At 35.8% G+C, this 21,415-nt stretch overlaps 1 protein-coding gene across 3 annotated transcripts in view; it reads left to right on the plus strand.

Annotated features, from left to right (window-relative positions):
• Positions 1–21,415, plus strand: part of si:ch73-173p19.1 — a 36,527-nt gene continuing 15,112 nt past the window's right edge. For 2 of the 3 annotated variants that reach the window (XR_015525244.1, XM_087309874.1), the window contains exons 1-10: positions 1–113; positions 2,681–2,787; positions 8,001–8,128; positions 8,340–8,500; positions 10,067–10,225; positions 10,317–10,764; positions 12,716–12,817; positions 16,725–16,815; positions 18,170–18,387; positions 19,874–20,116. Coding sequence is in view for 2 of the 3 variants with exons in the window: in XM_087309874.1 (XP_087166000.1) it covers positions 99–113; positions 2,681–2,787; positions 8,001–8,128; positions 8,340–8,500; positions 10,067–10,225; positions 10,317–10,764; positions 12,716–12,817; positions 16,725–16,815; positions 18,170–18,387; positions 19,874–20,116 (1,672 nt within the window). In the remaining variant the exon portion in view is untranslated. Of the gene's footprint in view, positions 114–2,680; positions 2,788–8,000; positions 8,129–8,339; positions 8,501–10,066; positions 10,226–10,316; positions 10,765–12,715; positions 12,818–14,805; positions 15,207–16,724; positions 16,816–18,169; positions 18,388–19,873; positions 20,117–21,415 lie in introns of those variants that run through there. The other variant, XM_087309875.1, reaches the window with a different exon arrangement.

Here is a 21,415-nt window from a genome sequence, read left to right on the forward strand (position 1 = left end):
GCGGTAACCATTCTACTGTGCGGACAATCAATAAACATCTTCTGCAAAGTGACAACAAACCTTCAAACCGAGCATTTTTGAGGATAATAAACACAACTATGGACCCCTCAGCGGTAAGCGAATACGTAGTTAATACGAAATGGATATAATGTCATTGAAAAAAAGCTCCATGCAACGCTAAATTAGCTTACCCGACATTGGTAACACATGAAAAGCTCTTCCAAGTCCATTAACTTTGTATAGACGATTATTATCCATACTATTTTAATATTTTCGCGTTAAGCTTTTAGTTAAGTCGTCATTGTTACTTTCAATATCTATGATTACAAGGAAATGCAGTGTAGGCCTAGAATCTGAAGGAAACCCCCTTGATACAAAAACAACATGAGTGACAAATATGTTGTATGATCCTTTCAGGTAACGTATTTACTTTATGGATGAAAAATATTTGCAATCAGATAAAAAAATAATTCCTCCTAGATTTTGAGTGTTTTTCAGGCAGTTATTAATGAGTAGACTTGACCTGCTATCACGGAGCAACAATTTTTATACTGATAATCAAAGAAATTCTTAAATAAAACAAATGTACATATGAACTAATGCATCCTTTTGTTTCAAAGTATGTTTTGGATAGCAGATATTTATATAATAATAAACCTGATCCAAATGGGAAGACCTTTTTTATTAAAACTATTTTACATGACGGTCAGATAAGAATGCATGTTTGATTGATCTATAGTTTAAATGTGATATTAATAACATTGCAATGTACAATAACTAACTGTCTTTCTGTCTATCAAAGTACTTTACCTTGTATATATACATACTGTATAGTACATTATGTTGTTTCAAACTGAACCAGGTTAAAGTCCACTGTGACGTGATATCTTTAGTCACATCATTAGTACTTTGTGCAACAACAACAGCAGAAAATCAATAATACATAGCATTTTGCTTTGTTTAAACCCATCTGCCAGATGTAGAATAGGGCTGCATGATATTGAGAAAAAAACTAACATTGCACTATTTTGTTTTTCTGCAATATATATTGCAATATTAAGGTAATTTCGTAAAATGATTTCAATAACTTTGTTAGGAAAGAATTCATGATTCTACATTACGATAATTTTGTTGGGAGTGTGAAGAGCGCATGTTTCTTGTAAAGTATAATAAAAATATTCCAAGCATAAATTAATACAATAGAACAAAGATACAAATGAAACAGCGCTTTATGGTTTTCTGGAGATAAGTATATTGAGGTAAAATAACAATGTGAAGTAACCAAATGTAAAAATAAAAATAAAAAAACACTGTGTAGCCTTTATTGTTGTAAGATTAAATACAATTAGTCTTTGTTAAATCTGCTATTTTTACAATTTCTCGTGCCCAAATGATTTAAACTAGCTTGAAAATGTACACTTATAATGAAAATCGACTTTTGTAAGCTGTTTGGACAGAACTGTGGGTATAGTGTGTCCACAGTCATATTGGAATGATATAAACCCAGCAAGTCTCATTTTTTAATTTCCTGACATTAAAATAGGGCCCAAATTCTATTGATGAGCGTGACGTAGGAGTGCCGTTTTCCCCGCCCACTGAATTGATTTACAGGTGCCATGTTTCTATAATAACATGTATACACATGTCCACAGAACTTTAATTTTGCAAATTAACTGGGATTAAAAGATCTGTTTCAACTCTCTGGGATGTTTATAAGTTTAAAATGTTTTTAAAATAGAGCATGTTTGTAATAAAGATAGTAAAATCGCTAATTCTTAACCACTATAATCACTATGGCCAGTCAGTAAACGCTAATATATATATATATATGTGTGTGTGTGTGTGTACAGCATTTGCATGAGATTCATCATTTCAGAAAGGCTTGAATCAACTCCACCACAAATACATGAAATAAACCTACTTGGTGTTTTTGACTAATGAACTGTATATCAGCTTTATTCGAGTCTCTCTCTCTGTCACTGACTGCTGTTTATCTGACATAATGCATGATGAGAAGCAGACACGCACGTGGGGGCGGTGGGCGGGGAGAAGTAGCTCATTTGAATTTAACCCTCCTGTCATGTTCACCTCCCTCCCCTTACTTTAGTGTTCCCGGTCAAAATTGACCAGTCTCTTTTAACTGCTCATAAATTGCTCAAAATCATTCTTTAGCTCTGAACAATGTCTCAAACTAGTGTTAAACATGAATTAATAGAATTATACGTAAAATAGCTGCATTGAAAGTAAAAATATAGGCATTATGAAACATTTTTTGTTTCTGTTGATTTAATATTATTTTTTTTACAATTTTTATTTAACATTATTCTATAACATATCAATTTGGGTGTACTCATTTTGGACTGTTATCATAAGTTTTTTTTTTATTAGATTAGCTCCATATTCTGCTTTAGTACTGACTAATCTAATGTATATGCACAAATATATTGTAAAGCTTCCTTTAGAAAATATTAATGTCTTTGAGAGATTGGTGTGGGGTGTACTTATATATGTTGTACACTGTAATTGATAATGTCAACTCAAACCTTGTTAAAACAACTTTTATGAATATTGTAGACAGTAAAATACAAATTCAGTTGTGACAAAAACTATTGAGAAGTATACAAGCACATATAGTACAGTACCTTTGCACTGGAACTGATGAAGTTTTCTTGTTTTCTAGACCATAGGTGGCTTCATCAGCACTCTGACGGAGATGGGCTTCAGTCATGATCAGATACAGGCAGCGATGCAGGCAGGATTTTTTTCTGTGACAGAAGCGGCTGAATGGTATGTATTTCAGGATGTCACATGCGTTATTTCGCAAAACAAAAAGAGACACCAATTATGTAATCAGAAATGCACTGATTTCGAAATGTGAGGTTTTGCTTATAATGCGAGATGGACAGCCGGATTTTTAATTTTTTTTATAATTTGAATTATTTTGACTGAGGACTTATGGATAAACACAAGAAATTCTACATTATTATGCAAAAATCACTTTCATAAGGGGTTTGAGCACAGTTGTGTAGCAGCAAATTGTAAATATATCGCCAGCCTCTAATGGTAAAAATTAATTAGTTCATAATCAATTAAAATCACACCTTAACCAGAAACACTTTGATTGATATTCTCACTTTGTTTATGTCATCAGAGGGGGAAAGCCCCACCTGTTAGTGATCGCTAGCCTACTAGCATAAACAGCCCTGAGTGAGAAGCAGCTGTTTGCCATTAGGCTTTTCACACCATACTTGAAGAAGATCAATTTTTATGCTGTGTTCACACCAGACGAATAAATCGCGATATTTATTTGTAAATAGACGCCCGGGGCCTCATGTATCAACGCTGCGTACGCACAAAAACTTTGCGTACGCCAGGTTTCACGCTCAGAATCGCTCACGTTTGGATTTACTAACGATGAACTGAATGTGGGAATGTGCGCAGCTCCACGCCAGCTTTATGGCTGGCGTATGCACATTTTTTGTGCATGTCTGTTTTATTTCCATTGGCGACTCCTAGAGGCAGTTGTGTTAAATTGCACTCTACAAAGTGTCTTCTCAGCTTGTATGAGACTGGTTCATCCGCATGTCTAGTATATAAGGTTTGCGTACTATACAGTTGACCATCCAAACATTAAAGCGCAATTTGCAGCGGTCGCCAGTTTTTCCAATGTAATCGAAGCAATCTACTGCAAACACATTTCTATAAAGGCACCATGATCTGAGGATGAACTGGCTTACGTGAATCAGAAACATTTCCATTCAATAAATGTGCAAACTAATTTTTATGCACAGACTTATTAATGATTCCTACTTGTCTTTCTCATGATAAAGAGTATATAGGCAAAATCTGATATGTAGCGGGGAAAAAAAAGAATAAGTTCATCAGCCGCTGGATTCGAACCGAGTTCATGCTTAAACGTATCGAAACATGTTGCCACGGGTTTAGCGAGCAGCGCCACTTGGGCTGTTAAAACACTCCAAAAATTTTACACCTATAGATCTCACGATTTATTTTTTAAATCCACTCAGTGCGATGTTCAGACCCAACCGCATTAGCTGATCTCTCCCCACTATATATAAAAAAAAACCCTCTCCACTCAATTTTTTTCTTTTGTTGTTAATTCCAGAGGACAAACTTGCAAATAAAACAGCTTTTCTCCGGTCTATCTCCGAAAACAGCACCTTCAATTCACATTCTGTTCAAAGTTTCTCTTTTTGCTTGATTTTGCCATTGCTTTTTCGTTGGGTTTTGCCAAAGTAGAGTCATTAGCATATTCATACGGGGGCGGAGGCAGGGAGGGGTTTTGTGCTCGTGCATGTTGCGCTCAGTTTCACGTTCATTCAGATGTACAAACAGAATATGCGTGAGATTTGGCGTACGCAGTGTTTCATACATCTGAATTTTTTTCTGCATACGCACATTTACAGCTTTGTGCGTACGCAATGTTTTAGTATGATTTCCACGCAAGTCTTCGTACATGAGGCCCCTGAACTTTTTGAATTTACTTGCTTCATTTGCACGTCAAATTTGCTTCCCAATAGACGCTGCTTCGTGTCATGGGCTGGCTTCTGTCTGCCCAGTGACTCTAGATTTGTTGCCAAATGGCTAAGAGGGTTTTATTAAGATAGTAGCTGTGCTTCAGGGGGGCTGAAAAATAGCGTAGATTCGTTCGGTGCCATGTCTGAGTCCACTAGATCAGTGGTTCCCAACAGGGGATCGGGGCCACAAGAGGGCCTCAGCAAGCTTTGTGGCGGGTCGCGTCATATTTTTACATTTTTTAGCAGTGGAAAATTAGGAGAACGATCATGTTGCCTTAGTTCATTTTATCCCCTGGCTGACCAAAAAATGGACAAATTTGTAATTCGTCTTCCACATACAAGACGAGTCTTACTTATTCACCTTCAGCAGCTAATAGTTTTGACCCAAGCATACTGGACTCAGTTGAGGACACATTTCAGCTCGCATCGCTAACACGAAATACAGGAAATACCAAGATGGTTACCTGAAGTATAGTTTTATTCCATTTTCACGAAGCAAATCCACTGTGCATTATCTGCACCAAAGTTCTTGTTAACAAATGCAAATATATTAACAAATTAATAAGACATTTGCAGACGACTCATCCCCAATACCGTGACAAGCCAAGAGCATTTTTTTGAGCGCAAGGCAAAATAATTAACACACACCCAAAATTAGATGAGGGACGTCATAGCTGCTGACAAGACACTTTTAAAATTATTGTACACCTGTTAAATAAAAATAAATAAATCAGCAAACCAAAGAAAGGGCATACGATTGCAGAAACTTTGATTTCGCCATATGCAACAGAGATTGTCAAGGAATTATTCGGAGAGGATAAATCAAAACAACTGGCCAAGATACCATTATCAAATAATTAAGTCACACGTTGCATCAGAACAATGTCAGAAGATGTGAGGGATCAGCTTTGTGCGCGACGTGAGGATGAATTGCATCTTGCCTGTCAAAGATTTCTCCACGTGTTGACCAAATGATTTCTCACTGCAGTGCACATGCCCTTTTTAGTCTTGGATAGAAAGTGCCCTTCCAAAATGTTTAAAAGTGCCCGCGCGACGCGGCACACCGGTCCCACCCTTCAGTAGGCGCACGACAACACAGCTCTTGAGTACGCGCGCGACAACACAGCTGATCAGTACGTGCGCGATAACACCGCTCTTCAGTACGCGCGCATCCACTCTGCAGTGGGTGAAGGAATGGAAGTTTTGATTGAGTTCCCCCAAGTCATACTGAGGGTCTCAACTGCTTTCGCTCTAAAGCCAAATGTGGTTCAGATTTGTGAGAAGAAGCGCTGTCAAGTCTCTGGCAGCAAGGAGTAGGCAAAAGATGCCATGTTCAGAAGAACTGTTCATAATCTTCACTCAATGTTCTATTAATGTTCAGGACACTTCATGTTCAGAAGAAATAATTAAAACTGTTAATAATGACATTTGAGGACTTTTTTTTTGTGAAATCCCTTATGCGGCCCAGCCTCACCCAGACTTTGCCTCCTGCGGCCCCCAGGTAAATTGAGTTTGAGACCCCTGGTATAGACCATCATATTGGGGTGATACGAACACACCCAGTTCTTTTTTTTTAATTTAACAACATAAAAATGGTGGACCAATTAGAGCGGTTTTCAGACCGACCGCACCATTACGTAGGAGTGCGGTCCCCCCACCCACCGAATTAATTGACAGCTGCGCGCATTAACATGTTCCGGTAGTCACGTGTATATGTCAACAAGACCAGGCAGACATACGCAAAGCAACTGGGAATAAAAGGTCTGTTCTGTTCGCTAGGATCAGCAATCATCATCAAATGTGATTAATAGTCAGTTTCACATGTTTAAAGTGTTTTATAACAGTGCACGTGTGTAATTAATTACAGCGATTTACTTCAGCTTTACTTCATCAGCACAGCCGCGTGTCAGAACAATTATAAAAGAAGACGCTTCAATCCTGGTTTGTGGACGTTAAATCAGGTTTATTTTGTACATTAACATCACAGATATCCACACAGTACTGAAGGTTAGCCTGTATCCTGTCACATTTGAGGGCAAAAACAGTGCTAAGCGCTCTCTGTCTGTCTGCCTGCCTGCCTGCCTGCCTGCGTGTGTGCGTGTGTGTGCACGCGTGCGCGCGTGAACTTTTGTAAAGATATTGTGTTTGACTCATCAATGCAACTTCACAATACTTATTAGTAAAGATTAGTTCTTACTGTAGTATTTCTCACAAACGCTACGTGAGACCTTCTTCCTTTAAGTCTGTCTGTTGTCTGACGCAGCCGAGGGAGGAGATTAAAGCACATGGGAAGGCATGTAGAAACACTAGGCGGGAAAGACTCGTGTTAAAGGCGCAGTATGACAAAACCACCCCCTGCTGGAAATCAGTATAAAACAGCATCTTGTAAAAGGTGTAATGCAAAGTCTGATGGGTGTTTTGAGCTGAAACTTTATATACACATTCTAGAGACGCAAAAGCCTTATATTAAATCTAAAAAAGGGGTAACCTAGGTGCCCTTTAAAGGCTCAAGTTTTCCAGTTACGAATAGTACTACTGATGTTTTGCTTTTTGCCTTTTGCTTGAAAACAACCTTTTTTGTCATCCTTACTGCAAACTTATATGAGTGATAGCATCATTTAAGGTTGAGTGGGGCCTTACAATATTTTCTGGGGGAAAAGGGGGTCTCAAGCAAAAAAAGGTTGGAAACCACTGTGCTAAATCCCTTCAGAGGTGCACCCAACTCCTCCAGAAACTATACCTGGATGACGGAGGCTTTCAGCTGTGCTTCAGAATGAGCCGAGCCCAGTTTGATGAGCTGTTGTCCGATGTCGGCAAAAGGATTTCCCCTCGGGACACCAACTGCAGGCGCAATGTCATGATCACTCCAGTACAAGAGCAAGCTCATAATTAGTTAACGTGGCGGGAATTTTCCAACTTGAGCAATTCATGCGTCAAACGCACAAAACACACTACTCGTTGCGCTTCATTCACACAAATCACATCATTTGCGATGCCTCATTCACCCGAATCATGCCGCAGGATGTCTATTCGTGTCTTTGCATTGACTTAACATGTAAATCACTTATGCTTGATGCTTCATCCCCATCTGGTGTGAATGCAGCATTAAAAGAGTGCTGGAAGCACAATCGACAGTCACCAAAACGGCACTTTTTTTAAGTACCTATGAGGGGGAAATCACTGTCTTCAGAAAAGTTTAGATATGTTTTTTTTTCTTTTAGATTTTCTCTGTATAAAGCACTTTGTTTACTATGTAAGTGCCATCTACTGGTGAGGAGTGTACTAGTATTTTTATCCAGCCTGTCTTCTGTTTTGTTTGGTACAGGTATGTTTTATGTAGCATAATTTGACAAAGCTAAAATCAGACCTTTATGATTTTACTTTATATTTTGAAATATGTTATTTTTGGACATTGTGTTTGATTGTAAACTCATCTCATTTACTCTCTTGTTTGCTCTGAAGGCTTCTGCAGGGTGGCAGTCCAAGACACAAACTAGTGAAGCAGCCATCAGGTCCACTAGAGACGGCGTTTTCTGCATTCAACCCTCCAAAAGATGCTGCCAGCTCTAACAACAACTCTGAAGCAACAGGTAAACACAGGACTGTCTGTTCACTTACTGGCACAAGACCTCTTTCACAATTGTATAAACATTCTTCTGGGAAGCTAAATGAGATTTACTCTATGTCTGTGAGTCAGAGGTCATGTGATTTTGAGATCATTAGCTATATGTAAATACTGGATTCTAAAGTGTTATGCAATGCAGAGAAATGCAGAAATTCATTCTTTTTGGCCTTGTTTAGGTCCTTCTTTGGTTTTGGCACCTCCATCTGTGAACGCTCAGACAACAAAAGAGCAGCTGCCTCTGGAAACACGGATCAAGCAGGATAAGAGTAATTTTCATGAGCAGCAGAGGCAGAAAGTGGCCCAAGAGGCTCGAGCAGAAAGAAGACAGAAGAAGCAGGTGAATCACTGAAACATTTAATATTTTTACAGTATAGCTCTAAAATTGAGGGTTAGTTCACTCCAGTAGTGAAGTGGTATTATTTTCTTATTACAGAACTATTTTCAATACAGTGGCATATTATTACTGGCAAAAATAAAAAATAAATATATATATATATAAATAAATAAGGTTTTTTAAAATAACATATAGATAATTATTCATGAAATTTTGTTTGTTTTTATATAAATACTATTATGAGTTACAAATACATTTTTATAATCAGATTTGATAAAACTTTTATCATTTGCCTTTTTATTATTTATTTATGCATTTATATAAAACTGTTTTACACAAACGATGGGTGGATATATTTGAATTCGACAAAAAATATGTATCTTAGCATTATTATATATATTATTATTATTTTATTAAAGTGTGTGTATATATACAGTTAAAGTCAGAATTATTAACCCCCATTTAATTATTTTTTTCTTTTTTAAATATTTCACAAATTGTTTAACAAGGGAATTATCACAGTATGTCTGAAAATATTTTTTGTTCTGGTGAAAGTCTTATTTGTTTTTGGCTAGAATAAAAGCAGTTTTTAATTGTTTAAACACCTTTTTAGAGTCAAAATTATTAGCCCCTTTAAGCTATTTTTTTTCTATAGTCTACAGAACAAACCATCCTTATACAATAATTTGCCTAATTACCCTAACCTGCCTAGTTAACCTAATTAACCTAATTAAGTCTTTAAATGTCACTTCATAAAAGTGTCTTAAAATGATCTAGTCAAATGTTATCATCATGGCAAAGATAAAATAAATCCGTTATTAGAAATGATTTATTAAAACTATTATGTTTAGAAATGTGTTGAAAAGAAATCTCTCCTTTAAACAGAAATTGGTGAAAAACAAACAGGGGGGGCTAATAATTCTGTGTGCATGTGTGTGTGTATCTAAATCAGAAAAAAAATATATATGTTATATATAAATATATATAATAATATATATGATATAAATCAGGAAAAAAATAAAAATACAAATAATAATAACAATAATAAATATATATATATATATATATATATATATATATATATATATATATATATATATATATATATATATATATATAATTATTTTTATTTTTATTTTTTTCCTGATTTATATCGACTGGGGATGATCAAGTCTGTTTCTATGTAGTGCTCTGCATAAGTTATAATAAATTACATGCAAAAATACATTTTTAAATGTTTTCTGGGGACTCAAACAGTATTCAAGTACAGAAATTGGAGAATCAAATGTAAAAGAATCAAATGTAAAAATCAAAATAACAATCAAATCCAGCGATATGATTATTGCAGATACGCACGTTGCGATATGGATGCTCAAACAATATATTGTTTAGCCCTAATATATATATATATATACACATATATGTATATATATATATATATATATATATATATATATATATATATATATATATTACTGTGTGTGTATTTAAATGACAAAAAATGTCTAAACAAATTACATTAAAATTATTATATGATAAATTAGATTTTTAAATAAATATTTTAATCAGGAGCGTGAGTTGGTGTTGAAGAGGATAGCAGAGGACCGACGCAGTCAGCAGGAGAAGGCCCAAACTGAAGCCACAGCGGACACATCTCCCTCCAGTGCACAAGGGCAGAGACTGGGTGGACGTGTGGAGACCAGCGTGGACAACCACTGCATCCTCATGGTGTTTGTCATCTGTTCTCTAACAACCACTTCTGCTAAAATTATCCTGTTTATAGTCAAACGTGTTTGACGTCATTGTGTCTGTTTTACAGATCCGTCTCCCTTCTGGAGAATCTATGCGTGAACGTTTCCCGGCTGACACCCCTTTAAGTCAGGTTGTTGAATACATTGCCAGTCGCCACCCGTCACTCCCTGCCTTCTCACTCCTGCAAGGGTTTCCTCGGAAGCGTTTTGGAGAAACTGAGCTGACCTGCTCACTCCGCTCTCTGGGACTGACCCCCAACGCTGCGCTTTGCATACAGACCACACCCCCCGAGACGCCTCAGGACCCGCCCAGTCCTGCTCCACGATTGGCTGTTGTAGAGCAGCCGGAGGCAGAGCCACAGGAAGAGCCGATAGCTCCTCCCCAAGTGGAGGCTGGAGCTTTAGAGGAACAGGAAGTGCCTCCACCTCTGCCCCATCAGCTGTGGGAGGAAGCAGTGGGGTACGCTGGGATTCCTGGTGTCGGACCACCACTGTCAGGACCCTCTCACTTTTGGGGTAAGTTTGTTTTTTTATTTTATAGGTGACCAATTTTACAAGATTACAAATAATTACTGATGTCCTCTGAAGTTTCAGCTAAAAATACCCCACAGATAATGTTTTATAACTCTTTAAAACTGCCTCTTTTAGGCTTTGAACCTAAATGTGTCATTTTGGTGACTGTCGCTTTAAATTCAAATGAGATTGTACCTTTTTCAAAAGAGGGTGGAGCTACAAATGCGTATGTGAAGCATAGAGGAGGGTTCAGAAGTAAGACCAACTTCCTAATCTAATAAGGGAGAGATGGTCAGTAACGGGCAGGGCTTTCCCCTTCTGATGACACCTACAAAGGGGAATTTCAATCAAAGTGTTTCTGCATCAAGTGTGATTATAAAAAATATAAAATGAATACATAAAATATAATAAATATAAAATGAATAATACTGTTGCCACACAACTGTGTTTGAACACCACATGAAGTGATTTTATAAGTGATAATAGGTCCCTTTTAGTGTTTTTATTTTAGTGTTTTAGTTCATGTTAGTAGCTATGTTTCCATCCAAAAATGTTAATTATATTTATACACAAAACTGGAATATTAATGTTAGCGTTACATTTAATGAGACAAAACAATAGCAGCTTAATAATAATGATGTTGACAACACCCAATATTTTTTGGGTGTGTGTATATTTTGTTTTGGTTTATTTAAATGACATTATTATTTTCATTTTAACCTATTGTTTATATGTTAATGCTCTCTGTATTTGATATTCTTCTGAACTATTTTAAGTAAATGAGTAAAAAAGTTCCAATCATAAAAAAAAACATTGCATATTGAATATTGTATAAATCTTTCCCAAATAAAGCACCGTCCGTCCAAGGAGTCAAAGAGAAGAAAATCGTCACTCATAAATTGGCATTAAATTACAAAAATAAAAATAGAATTTTCTGTTGTTGGAGAGGCCACTGTGGGATATTTTGCTTATATAATAAATTGCATGTGCCTCAGAAAATAAAGACAACTAAATTAATGAACTTGGAGGCTCTTTGGGAACACAGTTCTGAATATAATAATAATATAGTAATAATAAAACTGAACCACTGTGATGACAGACTTTGGCTGAGGGATTTGAGAATGATCAAAACAACATAAAAACACAATTGCTCATCATGGCAATTCATTCAAGTGATTTCTAATGCAGTATTGCATAATGCACATAAAAATAGGTGGATGGAAACATTTTTGTATTTGATTAGTATCTGTACTTATCCAGAGCGAGCAGAATGGCTGCCAAAATCACTCTGGACCCCTCACACCCAGCACACTGCCTCTTTGAACTTTTACCTTCTGGTGGCGCTACAGAGCACTGCGCACTAGAACAGCCCGACACAGAAACAGTTTCTTCCCTCAGGCAATCCATCTCATGAACACTTGATTATAATAATTGTGGAACAAACATCACGACTTGCTATACACTTTATATAGACACATACACTTATATAACAACACACTTTACATGCCAATTTGCACATACCAGCTGCACATACAGTTTCGTATATAGTAATAAACATGTACATACTTGTCAATTTGCATATTTGCATTCACTACTTACTTCTATTTTAAAAATATATTTACTATCTGTTTTTTGTCCTGTCTCTGTAAATCTGTTGCACTGTAGAAGCTCTGTCATAATAACAAATTCCTTGTATGTGTGAACATACCTGACAATAAAGCTCTTTCTGATTCTGATTAGTTTTTAAAAAAGCTTTAAATCACAAAATTTTTATTTAAATTTGGCAGAAATGTCATCAGTTGTTTGCAAACTAAAACTACCTTTTGTATTGATTAATTTTCCAGAGAAATAAAAATTTTCAATTGGTCTTAAAACAAAACAAAACATGAAAACACTGCTTTACACAACCCTTATTTAAAGTGATTTTCTTTAATTGTGCATGCTCTTCTGACAGGACGAGGCCAGAAACTGGTGCAAGGTGATGCAGAAGATGAAGAACATTTGGAAAATGAGGAGCAACAAGAAGAAGAAGTTGTACCCCCATTTAATTTCGAAGGTATATAACAATTTACTTCAAGGAGATAGTTCATCCAAAACAGAAGATCCTGTCATCATTTACTCACCCTTTATTTCTTCAAACCCTCTTTGACTTTCTTCTGTGAAAATAAAAGAAGATATTTTGAAGAATGCTGGAAACCTGTAACCACTGACTTCCATAGTATTTGTTTTTCCTACTTTGGAAGTCAGTGGTTACAGTTTTCCAGCATTCTTCAAAATATCTTCTTTTGTGTTCAACAGAAGAAAGAAAGGTTTGTAACCACTTGAGGCTGAGTAAATAGTAAATAAATGTTCAGTTTTGGGGTGAATATCCCTTTAAGACTACATTTTGACTGAGGATTATTAGGTGATTTAAAAAAGAAAATTAATTTACTTTCTAAAAGTCTGTATGATATTCTGACTGCTTATAAAAAATGATAGCCAAACATTTTCAGGTACTGCTCTGACATTTGGGGTTGTTTAATATGAGCAGTATTGTATTAGTAATCACTGTGATGCATTAGACTTCAAAATAATAAAACAAGTGAAACATAATCTCCCTGCCATTAAATCATCACAATTAACATAATAATCAAAGCTGGCTTGATCACAATCAACTCTGCTGGAATAAAAAATAACTAAATGAAAACATCCCAGATAAAATGAACACTTTAATCAGGGATCAAAGAGGGATTCATGATGAGGCTGTAAACAATAGATGTTGATATCTGTTAGTCTGGAATGAGCTAAAAAGCTGGGCTCGCCGCATTTGGACTCCAATGAATCAGAAAAGGCCTTAATCTCTGAAAGGAAACACGGACTGTAATGCACGGAGAGTCTGCCAACAAGTCTGTAATTACAGAGAATCCTTTAAAAAATGCGAAAACGAGCTTTATCTGCTCTGTCTGAAGGTCATGATTCTGTAAATGCTTTATCAAATATTAAACAACTAAAACATTTGATGTTTTTATAATCATTGAGACATTCTCATTTCAGCTTTGGTTCCTGAATGTTCTCAGAATGTGTGTCGCTGTTCATAAATAAAACAATTAATGTTATCTGAATATTATTAGAGAACATATAGGTTTTAGAACTGTATTCTAAAGGCTGATTTATACTTCTGCGTCAAATGCCGGCGTATGCTACGGCGCTGACACATAGCCCTTCACCGTGGCCGTCGACATCGCTGAAGTGCACCTCTCAAAAAATGTAACTACACGTCGCAACAACGCGTAGCGCAAGCTCTGTGATTGGTCGGCTTGGTAGCGCCGATGAGTCTGGGTGGGACCGAGAGCCGCGCGAATGGCGCGAGCGATTGTTTACAAGTGTGGAGTCCCGTGAAGGAGCTCCGGATGGAAAGTTTTGTTCTGTGTTTACCTCATGGTTAAAGTTGTTGCACGTCCGCCAGTTCCTGCCTTAAAATGAGCGAGTTTGAGTCACTTGTACATCCAGGAAGTGTTCAGGAAAGCAAAACAGAAGCGAAGAAACTCGACACAGAGGAACATTTACACCTCACTGCCCACTAGCGTTTCGGAAGTGTTAATGCAGACCAACAGAGACGGCGTGCAGAAGTGTAAATGCACAGCTACGGGCGTTGCCTGCGCCGTGAGTTTCGCCGGTCACCTGACGCAAAAGTATAAACCAGGCTTAACTCATAATATGTTAGATTTTCCCAGAGATGGGTCGCGGCTGGAAGGGCATCCGCTGCGTAAAAACGTGCAGGATAAGTTGGCGGTTCATTCCACTGTGGAGACCCCGGGTTAATAAAGGGACTAAGCCGACAAAATAAATGAATGAATGAATATGTTAGATGTGCTCATGCTGAACAATTTGCTTCAATAACCACTGCTGTCAACCAAACTACTTGTTCAATAGTAGACATTATTAAAAATAAATAAAACGACTTGCAAACTACAAGTGTGTATGGGGGTTTTCCAGTACTGGGTTGCAGCTGGCTTTCTAGCACATGTTAGATCACATAAGAGATGACAGATCTTAAACAATCGCAGTACTGCTGCCTTTGGACTGCTGTGCTCAGGTCAGTCTGAATCACAGAATCCAGTAACCCGGTGTTGTCTTACGCATGGTTTTTAGTAAGTGACCAAAGTGTGAAAAATGCCGTATTAGGTAAGAGGTGAATGTCCTTACTTGTCCTAGTTTAGACCGGGTTATAAGTAAAAACCCATTCACCTCTCTCAGCTGATAAATCTCACTACTAGCGTCAAAGTCTGTCCATTCTCGCGTTTGCTAAAACTGCATAGTTTCACTGGATTATTCATTTGGAATCTACTGATGATGCTGTGAAGATCGACAGGGGAGATTGTGTGTTCATTTGGATGCGAAAGACACAGAATTGAACCGCAGCTGGATTGATTTAGCAGGCCGGCGTCTGAACATGCTAATATATGGTAATTAGCTTACTATCCAGTTCCTTCTACTGTGACTGTTGTTATATTGAGGCTTTGTAATTGAATGCTTGCTTCATTTGGTAGCAGCAAGATGTAATTTAAGTTAAATTTGTGCCTATAGATTGAACAAACATATCAATGAATGTTGTTGTTTTTTTATCTTGAATATCAGGAATTTTAGAATTGTGATTTCCAGGTCTGGGTTAATTGTTGAAATTAATACAATCTGAAAATCGTATGACTTTTAGAAAATATATTTTTAGATTATTTAAAAATGATTTGGGTATGATATATCTAGCGCCTTTACCATGTAGATTGTGTCAAAGCAGCTTAACATAGAAGATTATAGTCAATTTAAACTGTTCCAGTCCAGTTTTCAGAGTTTAAGTTCAGTTTAGTTCAGTTCAGTAAGGGTTAATGTTCACTACTGAGGGTCCAAACACTGAAGAGCTCTACAGATCCCGAACCAAGCAAGCCAGTCTGCTTCCCGAACTGTGCTAGGAAAGCTGTTCCAGAGTTTAGGTGCCAGATATGAGAAAGATCTACCACCTACAGTTGATTTTGATATTTTGGGAATAATCAATTGTCCAGAATGAATTGAGTGTAGTGGGCGTGAGGGGCTATAATACACCAGTTGCTCCCTCAAATTTCGGGGAGCTAAGCCGTTCAGGACTTTGTAGATAGTCAATAAAATTAAAAATTTTATACAATATTTAATAGAGAGCCAATGCAATGATGAAAGAACTGGAGTAATGTGATCACATAGTTAACTTAATTAACCCAGGTAATTCCCACTTCACTTTAAGCTGAATGCTGGCATCTTGCAAAATAACTAGTAAAATATTATATAAAAATGTTGAAAGTTTTAATTAGGGCTAATCATTTTGCCTTCAACTGTGTATATATTTAAAAGTGACAGTAAATACATTTACACCGTTAAACAAAAGCTTTTATTGTAACTGTATCTCTTAAATCCTAAATAAAAATCACTGTTTTTCCATGGAAGTATTAAGCACTCAGACAGTGTACAACACTGATAATATTAAAAAATATATTTGAATGATCATGTGACACTGAAGACCAAAGTATTCAGATCAGAACATTCAGCGTTACATTGCAGGAATAAAAAATTACCTTTTAAAATATATATATATTTGTCTGTGCCAGTGGTGTAGTGGTTAGTGCGTCGACAAGATTCCCGCCTATGCCGATCCTTTCCCTCTCTCTGCTTCCCATGGTTTCCTGTCAAATCTTTACTGTCCTATTCAATAAAGTAAAAACCCAGAAAAAACAATTGTTATAAAAAAAAAAAAAAAAAAAAAAATATATATATATATATATTCAAGGAACAAAAATTGTTATTTTAAATTGTGATATTACAAAATCACCATACTTTATGATATATTTTTTAGACTGAATACATGCAGACTTTATTTAAAACATTCATATGATGGCTAAAATAAATAAATAAATAATTACATTCACAAAACTCTAAAGCTGTGCTTCTCACTCTGACAGGACTGCCACGGTTGCCCTTCTTCATGGAGAACAGGGCAAGAGGAGGATTGGATCTGAGACATCACTGGCCAGAGCAGGGCAACAGACTCCGGTAAGATTCTCATGGCTCTAATGACTAAACTAGTAAGAGCTAAAAAAAAACAAAAAAAAAACAACAACATTATTTAGTGCACAGATAAATGTAAGAAAGAAATTTCGGTGTGACATTACAATAACTTCACAGCTAAATTTTGTTTCAGAGGCCAGATACTTTGACCTTTGATCTTTATTTGTTACACTTTGGGTTTTCTTTTTAGCATCATTGCTGTCTACGCTTGGAAAAACAAATCTGCTAATTTCCAAACTGACTAGCAGGAGTTTTTCATTATTTGAGTTTCTTAGCTCCTCCAAACCTCACAATGGTAATTTGAGTTTTCCTTTCTTTTTTGTTGGTGGTTTTCATTCTTGGGAAGAGGTAAAATGCGTAAATTTAAAATCATTGATGGCAGCTTTAAGCCTTTAGTAACAGGCCTGTGTAAAAATGTTTCATTCATTCATTTTCTTGTCGGCTTAGTCCCTTTATTAATCTGGGGTCGCCACAGCGGAATGAACCGCCAACTTATCCAGCAAGTTTTTACGCAGCGGATGCCCTTCCAGCCGCAACCCATCTCTGGGAAACATCCACACATCCACACACACACTCATACACTACGGACAATTGATCCTACCCAATTCACCTGTACCGCATGTCTTTGGACAGTGGGGACAGAAACCGGAGCACCCGGAGGAAACCCACGCGAACGCAGGGAGAGCATGCAAACTCCACACAGAAACGCCAACAGAGCCGTGGATCGAACCAGCGACCTTCTTGCTGTGAGGCGAACGTGCTACCCACTGCGCCACTGCGTCGCGTGTAAAAATGTTTCAGGCTTTAAATGGAGTTCTATGGAGTAAAACAGCAGATTATAGTGTGTATGTGTGTGTGCACGCTTAAATACACATACTTTGTTTACTATGTTCTGAGATCTGAGCTGCTTGTTTTGATTTTCTCAGACATATCAAAGTTTGTTCGCAAAGGACTCTCTCAGACACATACATTATACTCAATATAGAAGCCAGAAACTAAGCTTTCTTTGCACTGCAACTAATGATCAACAGTAAAAATCACACATTTTACTTTTTCCCAATAGGGAAAGCCAGCAACAATCAAGAACGCATGATTACATGTATATGGTGTCATGGCTTTGCAATCGAAAAAAAGGTCAATGGGGCAAAAAGCTAACAATTTTGCCCAGAGTTTATTGGTGAATCTTTCAAAATTTCCAAAGCATTTTCCCAAAATATGCGTCAAAATAAGATCTGTCACCAAAAATCATTTCATTTTCTGAAACACAGAGAAAGAAATGGGATGAAAACATCCCCAACAGCACAAGCGTTAATTGACTATGATTGGTTGTGTATTGAAGGGAGGTGGAGCCTGATGACCCAGCAGACCCTGATGAGGGTCGTGCGTTGCGAGGAGCTGCAGGTCAGGCTGCAGTGGAGCGTTTACAGCGAGGAGCCCATCATGATGAGCAGCATTCAACACACGGGCAGCCCTCGCCACCCAAAAAACCCTTCAAGACCCCCCGTGTGCCCTCTCTCTGCTCCATGGCCACCAGGGCCACAGTTTCCCTCATGACAGGTCAGAAAGAGTCCAACTAGTGTTGTGTATAGGATAAAAATTTCTAGTTGCAATTAATTACCGAAGCTTTTATCACGGTATACAATATTATTAGTGCAGGGCAAATGATTAATCGTAATTAATCGCATCCAAAATAAAAGTTTCTTTTGACATATAAATCAGAATTATTAGCCCCCCTTTGATTTTTTTTCTTTATTTAATATTTTCCAAATGATGTTTAACAGAGCAAGGAAATTTTCGCAGTATGTCTGGTAATATTTTTTTCTTCTGGAGAAAATCTTATTTGTTTTATTTCAGCTAGAATAAAATCAGTTTTAAATTTTTTAAAAGCCATTTTAATGTCAAAATTATTAGCTCCTTAAAGCTATATAAATTTTTTCAGATACAATAATTTGATTTGGTTTTTTAATAATTATTATCCCTAATATCAACAACTCAAACATTTAGATTTGATTTCAAATGAGAGGTTTTTTTTATTTTTTTATAGAAAAGTTTAGATTAACAAAAGCTTTTTGTAGTTTTCATTGAGAGTTTATTTATAATAACTAATGTTAATTATTAGAGCCTTGTAGCCCTATAAAGAGCTACGCAATTATTAGTTTATATTTTTTAGCATATTGCAGGACAGATTAACATGTCAAAATGTTCATGTTCAACTATTAAGCTAACCAATTAAATCTCCAAGCATTGTTTTCAGCTGTTATAAACTGCAAATACAATATTCCCATCAAAATATTCTTCATATTTTTATATTCTTAAAAAGCACTGCAAGTGTTAAATAATAGATAAGTATTCAAAGTACAGTTGAAGTCAGAATTTGTTAGCCTCCTTTGATTTTGTTTTTCTTCTTTATATATGTTCTAAATGATGTTTAACAGAGCAAGGAAATTTTCACAGTATTTCTGATAATATTTTTTCGTCTGGGCAAAGTCTTATTTGTTTTATTTCGGCTGGAATTAAAGCAGTTTGAAATTTTTTAAAAGCCATTTTAAGGTCAAAATTATTAGCCCCTTTAAGCTATGTATTTTTTTCAATTAGTCTACAGAAAAACTCATCGTCATACTATAACTTGTCTAATTACCCTAACCCGCCTAGTTAACCTAATTACCCTAGTTAAGCCTTTAAATGTCACTTTAAGCTGTGTAGAAGTGTCTTGAAAAATATCTAGTCAAATATTATGTACTGTCATCATGACAAAGATAAAATAAATCAGTTATTAGAAATGAGTTATTAAAACTATTATGTTTAGAAATGTGTTGAAAAAATCTTTTCTCCAGTAAACAGAAATTGGGGAAAAAATAAACAAGGGTGCTAATAATTCTGACTTCAACTGTATTTTGAAGTGCCTGTGATAACAATATTTTCACAATATACTGTGTTATGTCAATATAATACAATATTGCAACAATACAATTGAATATCGACAAATGTGTAGTGGTGTATCAGTTGTTTGAGTGCTGTATTGATCGCAGTGTTGTTCCCTCAGCTCCCAGCATGCAGTACAGCAGCAGTCTAGCATGTTTGACTCCAGAGCTGGCCGAACTCTTGTTGTCTCACATGGCACGCGAGCGTCTCCTACGGCCACGGACACTGGAGCTGTTTTTTGGCTGCCCGCTGCAGAAGTTTGTCCTCAACTGCTACCCATACACTACCAATGAGCTCCTGCGGCAGCTGAGGGCCTTTACCTGTCTCAAACACCTCAGCTTCCTTAACTCTCCACTTATTACAGGTGAGAGGAAAATCTCATACCAAAAAGAAATGAACAGACTGGTTTCTCACTTAAAATAAAAAAGATGCATTACCTTTTAAAATAAAAAAGGGCATTTACCCTGAGATAACCTTCTCATTATCTTTACAGTAATATTTTATATACTTTATATATACTTTATAACTGACATTTCCAAACATTGAACTTTTTTGCTTATTTTTAAATGTTCATTTTTAAATACTGAATTAATAGTAATGACTAGTTTTTCACTCTAAAAAAAGATGTTGTTTGTATTTTGTTAGGAATTTGTGCATTACCTTTCATAATTAATTTATTTTAGCCTGAGACATTTAGCCTGAGATTCTCAGTATCTTTACAGTAATATTTTATAAACTTTATAAGCAATTTATTTTACAGTTTTTTTTATATATTTTTATCAATTACATTTAAATAATGAACTTTCTTAAAAATTCATTTTTGATTTATATTTTTAATTAATAAATGTAATATTCAAATATTTTTTAATTTCATACAAAAAACACTGCAATATTATAATAAAAACCTAAATAATTGTATAATAATGTAATAGCGCATAACTAAATTAACAATAACCTCATGTCATCTTAAAATGAACCTAAAAATGACATTTATTTATTTTAAACAAATTTTTTTAATTGTATACAGTATAAATATTTATCATAATAATTTGACAAATTAAAAAATGTAACTTAAAAAAAAATATTCCAGGGGTGTGTGTGTGTGTGCGTGCGTGCGTGCGTGCGTAAAATTGTAATTTTTTTTTTAACTATGGTAGCTACTCGATACTAAAACAACACTGAATTATTGCAATTTTAAACAAAATTGTGCGTAATAAACAAAAACATAGCATCATTTTAAAATGATCCGAAAAACAGACATCATTTTGTTTAGTATAAATATGTAAAAAAACTTTCCAGGGATATTTTACTTTATTATAATATTTAATTTAAAAACTAAAGTAGCTACTAAATAATAAACCATAACATGGCGTCATTTTTAAATAATTCTAAAGATAGACTTTATTATGTTTAAACAAATCCAGAAAATTACATACTATAAATGTGTACTATAGTAAAATGTGAAACATTTTTAAATCGGCAGTTGAATGAATAGCATTTTTTTTATTTGAAGAATACATTTGTGTTTGTAGAATACCAAATATTAGAATAAAACAGAAAAATAAGCTATAGTGTTCGGTTTATTTTGATGGTCCATTTGTTGAATTAAGTTACATTGCTTCTACATAGTGACAAAACAATTGCATTACAACAAATGCTAAAT

Source organism: Danio rerio, chromosome 24 (assembly GCF_052040795.2).
Source record: "Danio rerio strain M-AB ecotype USA chromosome 24, GRCz13ab, whole genome shotgun sequence".
In the NCBI taxonomy this organism is placed as follows: Eukaryota; Metazoa; Chordata; class Actinopteri; order Cypriniformes; family Danionidae; genus Danio; species Danio rerio.